The sequence below is a fragment of the Hemicordylus capensis genome, chromosome 2, assembly GCF_027244095.1.
Source record: "Hemicordylus capensis ecotype Gifberg chromosome 2, rHemCap1.1.pri, whole genome shotgun sequence".
Taxonomy (NCBI): Eukaryota; Metazoa; Chordata; class Lepidosauria; order Squamata; family Cordylidae; genus Hemicordylus; species Hemicordylus capensis.
This window is the reverse complement of record NC_069658.1, coordinates 356,247,939-356,267,538: the sequence shown is the minus strand read 5'-3', so window position 1 is coordinate 356,267,538 and position 19,600 is coordinate 356,247,939. Positions and strand designations below refer to the sequence as shown.

The following is a 19,600-nucleotide window of genomic DNA, read 5'->3' as shown; positions in this document are numbered from 1 at the left end:
CTAGTCACAATGCTACAGTAACAGAAGAAGTCACAATTGGCAGAACAGCCCTGACTAGACCTAATATTTTTAAGCAACCTTGGCTGCAAAACCTCAATCCCACCCACTCCCATTCTTTGTCTATTCTCTACCATTCAACCTCTTTGCAACAGAGTTCCTTGTCCCATCCTTGGCTCTTCTAAATTCTGAGACCAATTCCCAGTTTTCTGTCCACTCCTGTGAGAGGTTTCTAATCCCAGATACTGACAATTGTCCCTTCTCTCACAGAAGTTGGATAGCAAACTGACCAACTGAGCATTCCAAGCCTCCACTTCAGCTCAGTCAACTGGCTTCATTGCCATAAAAACAATAAGATATGGATTATACAGTACAGTACCCATTACTATTAAGAAAGATTTAGCTAAAATTCAAAAGACTGACAAATAGTCACTGGATTCCCATTAAGTTTCCAGAACTTCTGGCAGTCAAAACTGTGTGGCTGCTAGGAGTCAGTCCCCAATTATCCCTGCATTTTATTTTTGAACTTTTATAAGGACTAAGTATAAACATTCCTGAGCACCAGGCTCTGTTAAACCAACTAGAAAGGGGCATACAAACACTGTAGAATGAGCCCTGCCCTCCAACTAACTAAAGAGAGACCTAGCCAATAGCCTTTCAAGTGAATGCGCATATTTTCCCTGATTTTCTTCCTTTCTGTGGTGTGGTGAGTGGCCACTTTCCAGCGCTTTCCTTTGGGCAGAAGAGAAATAGAATGGCACTTAGTTCAGCTGGTACAAACACAGCCAGAGGGAATACATACTCTACGTATGTCTGCCCTATGCAGCAAGGTATAGCGAAGACTTTCCTTTTGAGTATAGCATAAATAAAGATTAGCAAAGAGTGATGATGAAAACTTATTGTGCAAATTAAATTGCACTGTTGAAACCTCAAATCTTATCTAATTAACATGTGTAGCCTAAGGCACTTTTGGGACTCTCCTAAAAATGGAGGTGATGGCTTACATGTAACAAAAGGCTGAAATGCAGTTTTAAAGTTCTATTATCAAGTTTTTCAGATGTATTAATAGCCCTGCAGAAAGATGAATTTACAAATGTATTCAACCTTCCTGTGATAATAGTACTTAATGGTTGTACATAATGGAGAGCTGGTCTTGTGGTAGCAAGCATGACTTGTCCCCTTAGCTAAGCAGGGTCCATCCTGGTTGCATGTGAATGGGAGACTAGAAATGTGAGCACTCTAAGATATTCCCCTCAGGGGATGGAGCCGCTCTGGGGAGAGCAGAAGGTTCCAAGTTCACTCCCTGGCTTTTCCAAGATAGAGAGATTCCTGCCTGCAACCTTGGAGAAGCTGCTGCCAGTCTGTGAAGACAATCCTGAACTAGATAGACCAACGGTCTGATTCAGTATATGGCAGCTTCCTATGTTGCTATGTCTGGAGCATGATTTTGTCCTCCACGTGGCATTTTTATATAGATTTATTGAGGGTGATTTTGTTTTTTTACATTTTAACCCCTCAATCCTCTATGAAAAAGTGTCTCTTTGGTCACTATTAAGAGACACAATATTTTAAATAAAAAGTTACTTTTTTAAACTATAGAGGAATAAAAATTAAAATAAAACAACAAAGAAAAGGGGTACAGCAACAGATCTTGTGGTAGCAAGCATGCATTGCTCCCTTTGCTAGGCAGGGTCTACCCTGGTTTGCATTTGAATGGGAGACTACATGTGAGGACTGTAAGATATTCCTCTTAGCCTGAGGAGATGGGGCTGCTCTGGGAAAGAGCACCTGCCTGCTTGCATGCAGAAGGTTCCAAGTTCCCTCCCTGGCAGCATCTCCAAGATAGGGCTGAGAGAGACTCCTGCCTGCAACCCCAGAGAAGCCACACTGCCAGTCTGTGTAGGCAATACTGAGTTAGATGGATCGATGCTCTGACTGAGTATATGGCAGCTTCCTAAGTTCCTATGCCCCAATGGCACCAACTTCATCTTTTCAGGATACTCCCACACCCACCGCAACACACACACACACATATATCAAAGATATCTCTCTCGCTCTATCCCATTAGTCAGGTTTCACTCATTGTTGTTTAGAAGAATGTGTAACCATCAGTGCAATTTGCTTTGAGCTGCTGGGGGCAGAGAGGTGGTTAGGCAGGTAATGCAGTAAGGCAGAATTGCACACTGTATCACAGGACCACATCCAAGCCTAGCTGCAGAGTGCTGTGCCAGCAAGGTAGTGTCCGAGCTGGAGGGGTATGTGGTGACATTTAAACTGGGGAAAGTGTAACATGATCACTGGTGATGTGCATTAACTGAAGCAGAAGAAGATTCCCAAGTGATAATTAAAGCACTTTAGAATGCATGTGTGACTTCAGAACAGTCTTTGAAATACTTGAACTCTCAAAAGAGGAATGGAAAGCATGGAATGGCTCATTTCCTTTTGCCTCCTCAGCCTAGAAACCACTCCTGCTTACTTGCTGTGCACACAGAATTGGAACATCTCTGATACCTTTGTAAAGCCCAGAAGAGCAGCTGAGGAAGATGCAAATCAAGGCACAGTAGGCAAGCATGGCCTTATTTAGAGAATAGAAATCCATTCAGATGTTATTCTGAAAGTGCTGTAGCTGCTGGGATCCTGAACCACAGATATACCTAACCAGGCAGCTAGTGAACTGGTGTGCATGCAGTTGCATACATTTTCAATTATGCCAAAGACCATCCTGCAGTAATAGAAGTGTTCCCCTGCAGCGCTTGAAAACTGTTCATGTCACAAACACCACTTCACATTAAGTAATTAATGATCCAGCAAGGCACCAACATAGTTTGAGATCCTAGCAGCAGCAGATCCAATTCTGAATCCACTCTAACAAGCTGCATATATGACAACTGCTCCACCATACAATGGATATTTATATACCGCTTTTCAACAAAAGTTCCAAAAGCAGTTTACAAAGAGAAATGAAAAAATAAATAAAGATGGATCCCTGTCCCCAAAGGGCTCACAATCTAAAAAGAAACATAAGACACTAGCAACAGCCAATGTAGGGATGCTGTGCTGGGGATGGATAGGGCCAGTTGCTCTCCCTCTGCTAAATAAAGAGAATCGGCCCTTCAAGAAGGTGCTTCTCTACTCAGTTAGCAGGGGATTTTTAAAATGATTTTTATGAACATCCTGTGGCTACATTATGGCATGTTGGCATTGTGTGGTTGTTACCCCACTTTCATTTCATCTCATAGCTAACTGCATTAATAACCTTTTTGTGCATTAACAGCTTTCAAACATTTTGCTGTGGCTAAAATACGATGCAGTAGTCATGGCTATCAAGTGGCAGGGGGATGGTTTTATAAACTATAAACTAATCAGAGAGGAATTAGGCTGATTGACATCTCAGACAGCCAAGCAGAGTGCCCAGAGGGTGGGGAAGTCTCTTCCTTTTAGCTCAGAAGAATCCAATCACCATTTTAGTTAGAGAACAGTTAGGCTGGCTGGCTGTTGGGAAGTCTGAATTTTTGTTTCTGTTTCTGTTTGTTTGAGGGGAGGAATGCAACCTCTACTTTTTCTCCCTTGCTCCCTGATCTGATCTGCATGCAAAGCATTATGGCCCATTCCCAAAATGGAATGCCATAAAACCTTGGAAGGAACAGCAAACTGTAAGATTAGACTAATTAGATTAGAAACTGGCATAAGAAGCCAGAAAGTTCTTTTAGGGCATATGCATGGATTACTGCAATTATTTGAAAAGCAATTTGGACTCAGAAGTAGCTTTCCATGTGGATGTGCTATATGGAGAGAAGGAATGTATTCTGTTGGAATAAAATAATTTTAAAAAACCCATTTCATATGGAGAGAGCTTAGCAGGTTTTTCTCTGGATTGTGGCCAGTATCAGCAACCACTGGGGGTTATGCCCACTGGGGTTTATGACTGATTGGGCAAGGATTAAGGAAGTGATCTCTATAAAAAAAATATTTGTTGCTTGCTAAGATGGACCCCCAGGCTAAGTAGTGGGCACCCAAGGCAGGTACAGAGTGGCACCCAGCTATTCAGCAGGCATGGAGTAGGGAGAGAGAGTGTCCCCATGCATCTTTACTTCCCATGGTGCCCTTTAAGTTACAGGAGATGGTCCATAGATTCAGCAAACATCACTGAAAATCCTGTGGTTTTCTATTATTTGTGTATGCATTTTTGAAATAGGCAGGTATAGCTGCCCTTGTAACTTCATAATGCATTTGTTCTCCACTTTTACAGCTGTTCTCTGCTTTAACTGTGGCTTATTTATATTTATTTACTTTTACATATATAGCCTGTGCTTCCTCCAAGAAGGCTGTGAAGGATGAAGGTTAATCCTCCATTTTGTTGCTTGTTTTACATTATAAATAAAGTTGCTTATGTTCTAAAATGGCTGCCTGTTCCCCAGTGAGGCTATTTCCACAACTGCCCAAAAGCGGGCTAAGGGAGCCCAGCCCACTTTGGGGCGATCGTGTGCTGCAATGGGAGCCGTGTGACTCCCAGCAGCTAGCCATGTTAAAACCCCTTCCCCTTAAATGAGGCTAACGGAGCAGCCTCCTGGGCTCAGCATTCGTGCGGGGTATCCTGGAACTTCCGGGGGCTGCATGGCCCCCGATCCCAGCAGCCTCCACTGGCTCCATGATGGAGCCAGCAGCCATGTGGGCAGCTAATCTGGCCGCCCAGCTACGAGCAACTGCTCAACTCCCCGCAGAACCCCGTCAGGCACTTCACATGTCTCGTGTGAAGCGCCTCACTGTGTGTTCTAATAGCTTGTGTTCTGAGTTCAAAAGTTCAACATTTCTGTTAAACTGTTATGTCTAGAAATTGGGGGGGGGGAAATGTCTGGTTTTTGTTAGTTCTGATTTGAGGACCCCCCTGCCCCCGCCATACAATGGGTGAAGTTTCATGTATAAAAATGGGTGACTTGGGCAGTTGAGAGAGTCTGGGAGAGCCAGGAGAGAAGAGCTGAGTTAAGAAGAGCTGCTGAAAATAGAGCTGAGAATTTGAGAACTCACTAGGAGAGTTAAGCTGAAAACTCTCTTGAGAACGGAATCACTCTCAAAGCAGCTGAAGGAAAGGTCTGGAATTGAACCCACCAGTACTGTAGAGAAAGCGTAAGGCCTGTGGCTGAGCAAAAGAAAAAAGCAATGCTTGCTACAGAAGCTGATGAGGTGATTGTAAGAAAACTTCTAGTAAGGACTCTGGGTTAAGGCACAGTATTTGGAGCAGGTTAGATTGGATGTGTTTATGCTCATATGGCTGCTGTTTTCTTTGTACTACATTTCCCAATTAAAAAAAAAAATCCCACTGTTTTGACCTGAACTGTTTTAAAGTAAAATTTCTTGCTTTGAATTTATATATCAGTAGCTTCTGTCTGTTGCCCTCACCCCACGCTTAGAAGCCTTTCCACACTACCTAACTTTGAATGCAATGGAGGTTTGGAAGGCTGTTTCAGTAGACACAGCCAGAGAAAATATAAAAGCCTGCTTGGTGGCAGCAGTGAAGCTTAAAATCACAGGACTGGTTGAGACTGGGCCATCACAAAGCCCAGAGTGGAGCAGATGGTTACATTTATCCTCCCAAAAGCCCTATGAGGAAGGTTATGCTGAGAGATAAGTGACTGTCCCATGGCTGAAAGGAGATTGGAACTTGGATTTCCCCGATCAAGACCAACACATTAACCAGTGACCCACTCTGGCTCAGAGATCTTTCTAGTTATTGTTGTTGTTTGTTATTCGTAGTGTTCACTTTTTAAATAATCAGGCAGAGCTGCCCTGGTGACTTCAGAATACATATACTCTCCACAGAAGCAGCCTTTTGTAGCTGGGCCATGCTTTACTTGTGGCTTGTACAGTTCTTTTCCCATGTGTGTATGCTTTTGTTTTGATCCTGCTGTATTAGATACAAATCTGCACAATACTGTAGCCCGGTTAAGTACTATAAAGCAAATGAAGTTTTCTAGATTTCTCTGTGTCTCTATTTCTGCTGATGAGCAACTGAGATTTGTGTACTTGTGTGTGTGTTTGTATTTTGATCTTACTCGGCAAAATCGGCAAAATCTACACTTTGCCAATTATTGTGAAAGCACCTGCCTAGTCCTGGTTCCCCCTCTGCAGCTGTTTGCAATTGACTCCACCTCTCATTATCTGTGGCTCCACCCATCATCTGTCCTGCCTAGCTCCTCCAGCCCCATTCCAAGGAACCACCAGCCGCCATTTTAGTGAGTGCCTGGCTTGCGGGGAAATACCTGAGCAGTGCATTGAGGGATTTCTGGAGGCCGGGATGTGTTTTCCTGGCCTCCAGATGGCTGTGCGGCTCCCAGCAGCGCCGGTCGTGTGGGTACAAGAGCCATGTGGCCAAAACAACACAGGATCACCAGGGCGTGGTGGTGGTTTAAGATCAATCCTGTCTTTCCTCCGCACACAGCTCATACTATGCTTTATTCATACATGAACATGCCATGATAAGTTTGGGCTTGAATACTCCACAGTCCTTCATGTGCAAGGGGAGGAAATGTAAGCTTCCACTTCAGGCATGTAAAGAATTGCAATTTCCTGGGGGGTTTTCCCCACCCTGAATATAGGAAACTGGTTTGTGAAATCCAAGTTTAACAAACTAGATATCAAACCACCACTTGACGTCCTGGTTTAGCTAAATACAGTTTATATAACCCATAGGTTCCCATATTGAGGATATGGGAAATATGGTTTGTTACAAACATCTACCAGAGGCTTTACATTTGCTCCCTCTTTGTGGAGGTACATAATTCTGAGGCTTGGCATTAATGAACTTCCCCCCCGTGCATAAACAACCTTTTCTAGGAACAGAGCTTGGATAATACAAGATAATGGGACGGGTCTCACGATAAGTGAGACCTGCCTCGAGAAGGTTAGCAGGGAGAGTGAGCTTAGCCCGCTCTCCCCGCAGACGAGCAGGGAGGCAGCCCTGGGCAGCCAAATCAGCTGCCCACACGACTGTTGGCTCCGTTACGGAGCTGGTGGGGCCTGGGGAGATCGCGAGCACGCAGGACATGCTGGAGAGACCCCCGAGCCGGGAGGCTGCTTTTAAGCCTCCCAGTCGGGGGTCTACTCGTGAGCTGCCGTGGCGCAACACACGATCGAAAAGCCCGGGTTAGTGGAGTGCTTGCTCTGCTAACCTCGGCTAAAGGGAGGGGCATTTCAGCGGGTTGCCCACTTTGGTGAGACTGGGCTAGGCTGAGAGCTGGGTGGTTCTCACAGCCATACAAAATCAGGCTAGGCTCTCTTAGCCCAATTTTGTATGACTGTGAGAATAGCCTCAGTGTTGGCTAAAGCAAACCACGATCAGTCACATTAAAATGGCCCTACAGATCAGACAGACTGAATAATTGTCAAGACAAAGTAGAATACTCTCTTATCCAAGGACAAGGAGCTGCAAGAATAATTGAGTTGGAGAGGGTCTTGTAGGCCATCTAATCCAACACTCTTTCTAGCGCAATAAATCACAATATCATCCCCAACAGATAGCTGTCTAGCCTCTGACTGAACACCTCTAAGGTAAAGTGTGCCGTCAAGTCGATTTCAACCCCTGGCGTCCACAGATCCCTGTGGTTGTCTTTGGTAGAATACAGGAGGGGTTTACCATTGCCTCCTCCCACGCAGTATGAGATGATGCCTTTTAGCATCTTCCTATATCGCTGCTGCCCGATATAGTACCAATGGGAATTCAAACTGGCAAACTTCTGCTTGTTAGTCAAGCATTTCCGTGCTGCGCCATAGTGAGGGCGAACCCACCACTCACCTCAGTAATTCATTCCTGTGTTAAAGTGTTTCCATTAAGACATTTTTCATGATGTTTAACCAAAACTCTTCTGTACCTTCTGGGGCAACAGAGAACAAGTCTTCTATGGGACAGTTCTTCAGTATTTAAAAGAGTGCTGTCATGTCCACCCTCACTTTTCTCTTCTCCATTAAACATGCCCCATTCCTCAACCTCTCCCCATAGGGCTTGTTTTCCAGATCCCTGTTCATCTTTGCTGTCCTCCGCTGAATACATTCAATCAAATAAGCATATTAAAACAGCAAACAGCCCCTATGCTAGTCAGCTCCCCTCCCACCAACAAAGACTAATTTTGCTACACACTGGTGCTATTATTTATTTATTTATTTATTCAATTTTTATACCGCCCTTCCAAAGTAGCTCAGGGTGGTTTACAATTAAAACAAAACCATTAAAACCAATAACAATTAAAACAGAAATATAAACAATATAAAACATCAATTAACAATTAAAACATCATAAAAAACAATTAAACAACCAGAACTATTTAAAAACCCTGGAAACCAGGTTATAGAATTAAAACAATTAAAACTAATTAAAAACCCTGGAAGGCCAGGTCAAACAGATAAGTTTTAAGGGCTCTCCTGAAGGTCACTAAATAATTCAGATTGCGGATTTCTGCCGGGAGTGCATTCCACAGCCCAAGAGCAGCTACAGAGAAGGCCCGCCTCTGAGTCACCACCAAACAAACTGATGGTAACTGGAGACAGACCTCATCAGATGACCTTAACGTGCGGTGGGGATCATGTGAAGGCGTTCTCTAAGGTAACAAGGACCCAAGCCGTTCAGGGCTTTGTATTTTGCCCAGAAACTTATTGGCAGCCAGTGTAACTGTTTCAAAGCAGGCATAATATGGCCTCTCCAGGTTGCCCCAGAGACCAATCTGGCTGCCGCATTCTGAACTAATTGAAGTTTCCGAACTATGTACAAAGGCGGCCCCACATAGAGCACACTGTAATAGTCAAGTCTGGAGGTTAACAGCTAGTGCACCCCTGTTTTGAGGGCATCCTCTTCAGGGAATGGGTGCAGCTGTCGAATCAGCTGAAGCTGATAGAAAGCACTCCTGGCCATGGCCTCCACTTGAGATACCAGGGTGAGGCCTAGGAGTACTCCCAAGTACTCCTTGGGAGTACTCCAGGAATACGCCCAAGCTGCGCACCTGTTCCTTCTGGGGGAGTGTAACCCCATCCAGCACAGGAAGATCTAACACACCCCTCAGATTCTGAGCCCACACAATGAGCACTTCCGTCTTGTTTGGATTCAGCTTCAATTTGTTTTCCCTCATCCAGCCCATTACTGCCTGTAGGCAGGCATTTAGAGAATGAGTGCCATTTCCTGGAGATGAAAAGGAGAAGTAGATTTGTGTGTCATCAGCATACTGATAACATCCAGCACCAAACCTTCTGATGACCTCACCCAGCGGTTTCATGTAGATATTGAAAATCACTTGTGACAGAATGGAGCGCTGAGGGATTCCATATAACAGCTCCCGTTATGAGAAGCAACTGTCACCAAGCTCCACCATCTGGAATCTACCCGAGAGATAGGAGTGGAACCACTAGAAGGCAGTGCCCCCTGTCCCCAACTTCCCCAGGTGATCCAGAAGGATACCATGGTCGATGATATCGAACGCCACCAAGAGATCCAGAAAAACCAGCAGAGTCACACTCCCTCTGTCGATTCCCTGGTAAAGGTCATCCATCAGGCCGACCAAGGCCATCTTAACCCCATAGCCAGCTCTAAAGCCAGTTTGAAATGGGTCTAGATAATCAGTTTCCTCCAGCACTGCTTGGAGCTGGTCGGCCACCGTGCCCAACCAAGGGAGATTGGAGATTGGCCTGTAACTATCTATCGCTAAGGGGTCCAGGGAAGGCTTCTTTAAGAGTGGTCTAACCATTGCCTCCTTTAGACAAGGAGGCACCCTACGCTCTCTCAGCGATGCATTTATGATATAACTAGGCCACCTCCAACAATCTGCCTGCCAGACAGAAGCAGCCATGTCAGGCAAGGATCCAGAGAACAGGTGGGAGGCAGCACCGACCCAAGCAACTTGTCCACATCCTCAGGAGTCACGAACTGAAACTTATCCAATCTAATACTGCAAGAGGGATTGCTGGAAACCTCCTCCATAGACCTTGTGGAAATAGTGGTGTCCAAGTCGGCCCGAATACAGGAGAACTTATTAGCAAAGAACCCATTAAAGGCATCACAGCAGATTAATTCCGGGGACTGATTGGAAGTAGAAGGAGCAAAAACTAAACTCCCCACAACCCCGGGACAGCTCCAATGAGCATGAACCTGCAGCTGCAATGCGCACAGACCAGAATCTCTTGTTTGCTGTGCGCACCGCCACTGCATAAGTCCTCAAATGGGTCACATGCTGCATCCTGTCAAATTCAAACCAAGTTCTCCTCCACTTGCGCTCTAGTCGCCTACCCAACTGCTATTCACATGCGCAGGCAAGACCAGGCTAAGGAAGCCCAGTTTGATTTTGCCTGCAGGTGAGGACTGCCAGGAGCTGTGTGGCTCCTGGCAGTCGCATGGTGGCAAACCTTGTTTTGTACTTCAACTCAGAACATAATAATATGTTATGTGGATTCTCTAACGTAACTCAGTACTTGGCTAAAAGTAGCAAGCTTTGGATTAGTAAAAATCTTCAGGTAGTTTTCTTTCTGTGTTTGGATTCCATCTTGATGCATATTCCTCATTCTACTGTAGTGCAATTATAGGAACAGTTTGAGTGAACCAGATTATTAATGACTTTAACCACCAAGCAGCAACATTCTTCCCATGTATAACTGGTGGAAGACTTCAACAAAGCAGGTTTTGGCATTATTTCTTTCACTCTCCTGCAACTTAGTGTGTGAAAGTCTTAATGAACTATTTTAGAAAGCATAATTTGGGTTGAATACTCATGTTTCTCATTTACATCCCATTACAAATGTACATGCTCATCAATGCACAAGAACTCAACAGTTAACAGCAATTATTCTGCCTTTCTCAGTGGGAAAGTTCAGGGACTGCAAGGCCCAGACTTATCAAAATTGCACAGGATATCTGCAACAAGCCCTCACATCTGCTGCCCTGCAACACTCCATCCGCACAGGGTTCCAAGTTCAAGCCACAGCAACCATATAGTGCTTCCTGTTTAACACAGAAATGTCACACCAGAAACCACCATGGCACTGTCACTTTCAGGGCCAGCCATATTTTCTTGAAACCTGGTCCATCATCCGTTTAAGCTAAAGGTTAAGCTAACCACATTTGTTTCTAAATATAAGATGGTGAAATCTGCCACATTAGCTAATAGGTTCTGATGTGACTAGTGAAGACATCTGAAGAGGCCAGACTCATTAGACATTTAAGAGGCAGCTGGCACATGAGGATAGGTGATGTCTCAGTTCTAGGATTGTTTGTAGAGTTGTTCATGCTTAACATCACATCTTCAAAATAACAACAATTGATTGTATCTGTTTAGAGAATCAGGGTAGCCATTTTTATAAGCCAGACAATAATGTCGACATACCTAGACTGAAATACAGTACTGTACATCTGAACACAAAGCTGACTTATAGAAAGGCAGACCCACTGGTCTCCAAGGTCTCTCCAACAGAGATCCTCCTTTAACTAGAAATGCCAGAAATGGAATCTGAAACCTTCTTCATGTAAGCAAACCTAGAATCTTCCCTGTCTTCTCTGTGTGTACTGCCAAAACACTTCATCCATAATCTCCAGGACTTTTATAATTCTTTCGAACCACATTTCCCTTTCTTCAGCAGATTCATAATGCCTGTGCTTAAGTAATCTTAAATTCCTATCTCCTAAATACCCTCCTTAGTTCTTTGCCACTTTGTACATCAACTCCAGGCTTCTAATTTGTCACCATTTGAAGCTTTCACACTGCCTGGATCTTGCTGTCTTTTCTCTACATAAGTTCATATGTTGTCCTCCTACATTGTCTCTATGTCTTTAGCCTTTTTGCTTTGCTTCTCCTTGTCCGTGTTTAGGGAGGAGGAATTCTCTAGTTAACCTTCCCACCCTTTCACACTAAATTATAGGCACGGGCATTGCTTCAAAGTTGGGGGAGGAGGGAAGTATAGTCACTCCACTCCTTCACCTATCAGCGGGAGCAAAGGTATGAGCTCCACTCTGGAAGTCCACCAGACCAACAAAACCCATCCCTGCTGATCCTCTCATCTTCGGCAGCCCCTGCCTTAAATAAAGCCCTACATTTAGGACACTCCTCCTCCCTTCCAGCTTGCTCTTTTTTCCCTGGCCAGACAAGTGGATTGGCCACTCAGTCCCTGGCCTCCCAAGGAGACTTGTTCTCCACCCCCTTCATGAGCCTTTCTGCACCCATTTTCAGCTGTGGAGCTGATTAGGGATGGGCCTGGACCGGTCCGGAGGCCATTGAAAAAGCCTCCGGAACGGTCCGGAACGGTCCAGACCTGGGCGGTCCGGTTCGGGTGGGGGGTAGCTTTAAGAGCGGCGGGAGGGTTTACTTACCTTTCCCGCTCTGGTGCCATAATGCTAAGAGTAATTGGGGCGGCAGGATACCTCCCTGCTGCCCCTTCCCTGATGTTGCTGGAAAAAACTCCCAGCAGTCCTTTGCGCACGCGCACGTTGTGCATGCGCTTCACGTCTCTGTGACGTGCGCTAGCGCAAAGGACTGCTGGGAGTTTTTCCCAGCAACATCGGGTGAGGGGTGGCAGGGAGGTATCCTGCCACCCCAATTACTCTTAGCATTACGGCGCCAGAGCGGGAAAGCGGCGGGAGGGGTAAGTAAACCCTCCCACCGCTCTTAAAGCTACCCCCCACCCCAGTGCCGGACCACAGTTGGCAGTTCCGTGCACACCCCTAGAGCTGATAGCATCGCTATTCCCTCTCCAGCATTTAGCTGCCTCTTGGGCTTCACCCGCCCATCCCCCAGCAGCTGTTGCATGCCTCTCTGAGCCTTTCCTGACTTCTGAAAGGTAACTACTGGGGTTGACCTGGCACCTGTAGCCCTCTGCTTCTCTCAGCACACTGCCGTTTGAGTGGGTATTTTTATTTATTTATTTATTTTTGCATTTCTATACCGCCTTTCGTTAAAAGAAAACCCCAAGGCGGTTTACAAAAGCAATAAAAACACCAAGCAATAAAAACACCAAGCTAAAAACATATCAAACAAGCATAAAACACAAGACAACAGATAAAAACACACAGAAGCAGCAGTAAAAACGATTATGTAAAAGCCTGGGTAAAAAGCCAAGTCTTTAAAAGCTTTCTAAAAGCCGTGATGGAGTCCGAGGAACGAATGGCCACTGGGAGAGCATTCCAGAGTCTAGGAGCAGCAACAGAGAAGGCCCTGTCCCGAGTGCACGACAGCCGGGCCTCCCTCATTGTCGGCACCCGGAGCAGGGCCCCCTCAGATGTCCTCGTCAAGCGGGCAGCAACCCTTGGGAGCAGGCGGTCCCTCAAATACCCCGGGCCCAAACCATTTAGGGCTTTAAAGGTCAAAACCAGCACCTTGAATTGGACGAATGGCCACTGGGAGAGCATTCCAGAGTCTAGGAGCAGCAACAGAGAAGGCCCTGTCCCGAGTGCACGACAGCTGGGCCTCCCTCATTGTCGGCACCCGGAGCAGGGCCCCCTCAGATGTCCTCGTCAAGCGGGCAGCAACCCTTGGGAGCAGGCGGTCCCTCAAATACCCTGGGCCCAAACCATTTAGGGCTTTAAAGGTCAAAAACAGCACCTTGAATTGGACCCGGAAACGAACCGGCAGCCAGTGCAGCTCTTTCAAAATGGGGGTGATATGTTCCCAACAGGCAGCTCCGGATAAAACCCTAGTTGCCGCGTTTTGCACTAGCTGCAGTTTCCGGATATTCTTCAAGGGCAGCCCCACGTAGAGCGCGTTACAGTAATCCAGCCACGACGTGACTAAGGCGTGGGTAACCGTGGCCAGATCTGCTTTCTCGAGAAAGGGACGCAGCTGGCGCACTAGCCGAAGCTGTGCAAAGGCACCCCTGGCCACCGCCTCTACCTGAGCTTCCAAAAGCAGAGCCGGGTCCAGTAGTACCCCCAAGCTGCGTACTTGCTCCTTCAAGGGGAGTGCAACCCCATCCAGAACTGGTAAAATCTCCTCATCCCGATTGGCTCTCCTACTGACCAACAGTACCTCCGTCTTATCCGGATTCAATTTCAGTTTATTAGCCCACATCCAGCCCATCACGGCCTCCAGCCCCCGATTCAGGACATCCACCACCTCCCTAGGATCAGATGACAAGGAGAGATAGAGCTGAGTGTCATCCGCATATTGCTGACAACTCAGTCCAAGTCCCCGGATGACCTCTCCCAGCGGCTTCATGTAGATGTTAAACAGCATGGGGGACAAGACCGATCCCTGCGGGACCCCACAGGCCAACGGCCACGGGGCCGAGCCGTAGTCCCCCAGCACCACCTTCTGGACCCTCCCCTCAAGAAAGGACTGGAACCACTGGAACGCAGTGCCTCCGATTCGCATACTCGAGAGGCGGCCCAGAAGGATACCATGGTCGATGGTATAGAACACCGCCGAGAGGTACAGGGTAAACAACCCTGTCTCACAGAGGAGGGTAGGAAATCCAAACACTCCATGTAGCCTGAACTATTTGACCCTATTAAGCCATTTCCTTCAAAGCTGGGCCTTTCCTGAACCAGCCTAGTCAATACTGCCTATAAAACCGCTGCCACCTCTCTCTCTCCTCCTCCACATCATTATTCACTTGGAAATATCTCAGATACCACATTGCAGACATCATTGTCTTGTCTAACACAGATTAGAAGATTTCTAATGAAGGACTGTATCACATCTGTGTTCTAAGCACTTAACATTCTTTTCACTAATAAGAGGAAACATTCCCAAACAGTTTAGTCTTTATTTAAAAATAAAATCGTTTCCTGTTACCATACAATAAACAGTTGTTAGTATGGTTACAGCGAAAAAAGTAATTATATTAATGAAGAAACTCCTACTGTTAATGATAAAATAACATAATTTGTAGTAATTAGTGTGTTGGGGTTGGGTGTGGGACACTGATCCAAGATGGCCTTGGACAATTACAGGAGAACTGCATTACTTGCAGGGGTTCTGTTCCTCGCCTACTATCACGACTAACGGAACTGTGAGTAATGAAGCATTGGGGCTATGGGGGCAGGGTTAGGTACCAGGCTGGAGGGAAAATTTTTTAAAGCCCCTAAACACCCCAGAAACTGTGGTGTGCTCCGTGGGCCCCCCATCGGCCCAAGAATGCCCCCAAAGGATGGAATCCCCCCCCCCAAAACCCATGATAATTGCAGGGGAACTCAATTTTTTTCAAGATATGAGCCACAAAATGGCTTCCCCAGTCTCTTCTTGGGCACCTCCAGACAAAATGGCGGCCAGAAGTGACCTCTGCGGTAGGGATGTGCAAAAAATTTCGGGCACAGAACGATCTGTGCCCGAAATGAACAATTTCAGGTGATTCGGGGCCGAACCGAATCACCCCCGATGTCCCCCGATATTTTTCGGGCATGAGCCGAATCACCCGAATTTCGGGCATGAAAAATTCGGGTGATTCGGTTCACGGTTGATTTTTGGTGAATTTTTAAAGTTTTCGTGACTTTGGGGCAGTTTGGGGGCATAGCATGGGATCTGGGCAAAAGGAGTGGGGTGGGGTGGTAGTGCCTAATGGGTGCAGGCTACCACCCCAATTTCAGGGGGATTGGGCAAAGGGCTGATTTTTGGTAAATTTCTGAAAATTTCATGTCTTTGGGGCAGATTGGGGCATATTGGGGCAGAAAGTGGGGGCTGGGGCAGAATAGTGGGGTGGGGTGGTAGTGCCTAATGGGTGGAGGCTACCACCCCAATTTCAGGGGGTTTGGACAAAGGGCTGATTTTTTGAGAATTTTTGAAGTTTGGGTGTCTTTGGGGCAGATTGGGGGCAGAAAGTGGATCTGCCCCAAAATAATGGGGTGGGGTGGTAGTGCCTAATGGGTGGGGGCTACCACCACAATTTCAGGGGGATTGGGCAGAGGGCTGATTTTTTGAGAATTTTTGAAGTTTGGGTGTCTTTGGGGCAGATTGGGGGCAGAAAGTGGATCTGCCCCAAAGGAGTGGGGTGGGCTGGTAGATAGTGCCTAATGGGTGGAGGCTACCACCCATCCCCAATTTAAGAGTGATTGGGCAGAGGGGTGAATTTTGATGAATTTATTTGTATGAGGTTTGTCTTCATAAGGTGAAGTGTGCTAAATTGATTACTTCCTCATATTATTCATAGTAAAGGAAAGTGTGAAAAAGTGAAACTGGGGTCATGAGAGTTGTTTAATTGAAAAATATCTTATTTGCTATGATAGAATGAGAATTCACACCTCAGAAGTTTTTTCTGAGGTGTGAATTCTCATTCTATCATAGCAAATGAGCTATTTTTCAATTAAACAACTCTCATGACCCCACTTTCACTTTTTCACACTTTCCTTTACTATGAATAATATGAGGAAGTAATCACTTTAGCACACTTCACCTTATGAAGACAAACCTCATACAAATAAATTCATCAAAATTCACCCCTCTGCCCAATCACTCTTAAATTGGGGATGGGTGGTAGCCTCCACCCATTAGGCACTATCTACCAGCCCACCCCACTCCTTTGGGGCAGATCCACTTTCTGCCCCCAATCTGCCCCAAAGACACCCAAACTTCAAAAATTCTCAAAAAATCAGCCCTCTGCCCAATCCCCCTGAAATTGTGGTGGTAGCCCCCACCCATTAGGCACTACCACCCCACCCCATTATTTTGGGGCAGATCCACTTTCTGCCCCCAATCTGCCCCAAAGACACCCAAACTTCAAAAATTCTCAAAAAATCAGCCCTTTGTCCAAACCCCCTGAAATTGGGGTGGTAGCCTCCACCCATTAGGCACTACCACCCCACCCCACTATTCTGCCCCAGGCCCCACTTTCTGCCCCAATATGCCCCAATCTGCCCCAAAGACATGAAATTTTCAGAAATTTACCAAAAATCAGCCCTTTGCCCAATCCCCCTGAAATTGGGGTGGTAGCCTGCACCCATTAGGCACTACCACCCCACCCCACTCCTTTTGCCCAGATCCCATGCTATGCCCCCAAACTGCCCCAAAGTCACAAAAACTTTAAAAATTCACCAAAAATCAGGATTTTGCCCAATCCCCCTGAAATTGGGGTGGTAGACTCTACCCATTGGGCACTACCACCCCACCCCAAAATTTTGCCCCTGGGCCCCTTTTTACCCCCCCGAATCGATTCGGATTCGGATTCGGATTAAATCCGAATCCGAACCGAATCAAGGGTGATTCGGGTGACCCAGATTCGGGCACAAAACAGAACAGGGGTGATTCGGTTCGGGTCCGAGCCAAATCACCCGAAATCCCGAATTGCACACCCCTACTCTGCGGTCATTTCTGGCCCTCTAGGAACTGTGGATATGATGGTTTTAACCCATTTATATCCACTGATACTGGAAACAGGTGTCTATTAGACACCCCGTGGATACATAGAACTGTGAATAATGAGGTTCTCTTCTACTATCTCAGTCTACTGTAATTCATAGCTTTGCTGAATGAAAGGCTAAAATATTTTCAGAGCTCCTGAGAGGAAGTGCAGCAAACAAATATAATAAAACAAACCACAAATTATTGCCAGAAGTTGGGGTGTATGTGTGGGGGGAGGATGTTGATGCACCTGGAGACAAAAAAAATTACACTTCATTACAGGAAGAATATGGGGAAGGGAACAATGAAACATTGAGAATCAGTGTGGTGTAGTGATTAGAGTGTTTGATGGCAAAGATCAAAGTTCACACACACCCCTTGACCACAAAGCTTGCTGGATGAGCTTGGGCAGGTCACTATCTCAGCCTAATATAGCTCACAGGATTGTTGAAGGGATAAAATGAGGTAATCCTCATTTATTTATTTATTTGATTTGTATGGGGAACCTAACTGTAAGAGCTGTGCAATAGAGGAACAATCTGTCTCCTTTTTATAAGCTTTCGAACAGAAGATGAGCGGTCATCCATTAGGGATGCTGTAGCAAATTGCTTTCCTGGGCAGGGGATTGGACAAGAAGATCTCCAAGGTCCTTCCTATAAAGCCTGGAAACTCAAAAACAATTAAGAAACCTAAGAACATGGATGGTGCTGATCCTAGAATAATTGCAAAAAATGTGATAAGACCATTTTAATTAAGAAAGTAGATAGCTTTGCAAAATATAAATTAGGTATAAACAATTATCTGTTGCATTTATCCATTACATGGATAAATGTAGAAACAATGAGGTTAATTTGCATGTTAGGAGTCTTGTTTCACATGTGTGCTTTTTTTTGGTTTGTTTTTTGGTACCATACATGAAGTTTTTTCAGAATGAGATGTATACCAGCAGTTCCAAAATCCTTGTCAAATTCATCCAAATCATCTATCAGAAAAATTGGCAAACAGAACAAGTTATTTCCTTTTAAAAGTACTTACCCATTAAAATACTCAATAGCTTTTGAACTCTGGAGTTGACACCAACTATTCTATAAAGTCCTTGCTCACTGATCCCTGGGTGGAGAAAGAAAAACAATTGTATTTGATTTGGAGAAATGGTTGAAAAGAAATATATATATTTGCATTAATTAAATCTCAATTTCTGTCTCTCACACGCGCGCACACACACACACCTCTAAGAGTTATACTAATTACATCTCTCTTTACAGCTCCATACACAGTTTCAAGGTTGCTGATTGATAGAAAGAGTTGATGGCCAGTTTTGAAACCTGGGTTTTCAGTTATGAAAAGTTACAAGTTACAGACCAGCACAAAATTCCAGAAGAAGAAAATCTCTCTTATCACCTATCAACAGAAGAATGTGGAGTACGAGTGAGAGATATCCCATCACCAAGTTAAGATCAATAGGGAAGGAGAGATTGCTGTTGAAGAGCTCATTATAGCATATGCAAACAAGTTGTTCTAGTAAGAATTAATCAGCCTACTTTCCTTTCAATATCTCTGCAACTGGACTAAATTTGGTTCAAATCGAGGTTCACAAGTTAGATCTCTTGCACTCAAATGTTCATGCATCCACCATCTTGGGGTAGATGACATTATTACAAACCATTGAGGTGTCCCTGTGAGTCACTCACTACAACTGTATCAAATTTGGTTCAAATCAGTTAGACAGTCCTTGAGTTAGTGCACTTGTGCCTCAAAAGTTCACACATACACCATCTTGAATTGGGTTGGATGACATTGTCACAATCTAAACCATTGAGGTGTCCCTGTGTGTCAGTCACTGCAATTTGGTTCAAATGGGTTAGACAGTTCACAAATTACCCTGCTTGCACCTCAGATGTTCATGTAGCCACCATCTTGAATTGAAGTTGATGACATCATCACACACCATACATTAGGGCATCCCTATGTGTCTCTGAAGCTGTTGCAAATTTGGTTCAAATTGGTTAAGCGGTTCACAAGTTAGCCCACTTACACCTCATAGGTTTATGGGTCCGCCATCTTGAATCGGTGTGGCTCACATCACCACAAACTACACAGATGAGATATTCCTGTGTGTCACTCACTGCAACTGTACCTAATTTGGTTTAAATTGGTTAGACAGCCAACAAATTAGCCTGCTTGCACCTCAGATGTTCGTATGGTTGCCATCTTGAATCGGAGTGGATGACATCATCACACACCATGCCATTTGGACATGTCTGTGTGTCCCTGCAGCTGTAGCAAATTTGGTTCAAATCGGTTTAGTGGTT

General features: G+C 45.4%; 1 protein-coding gene across 8 annotated transcripts in view; it reads right to left on the bottom strand.

Moving 5' to 3' along the window:
• The window catches only part of ARHGAP26 (Rho GTPase activating protein 26), a 387,242-nt gene that overhangs the window by 142,488 nt on the left and 225,154 nt on the right, over positions 1-19,600 (bottom strand). For all 8 annotated transcript variants that reach the window (XM_053295420.1, XM_053295423.1, XM_053295421.1 and 5 more), the window contains one exon: positions 18,324-18,398. In XM_053295420.1, the coding sequence (XP_053151395.1) occupies positions 18,324-18,398 (75 nt within the window). The remainder of the gene's footprint in view (positions 1-18,323; positions 18,399-19,600) is intronic.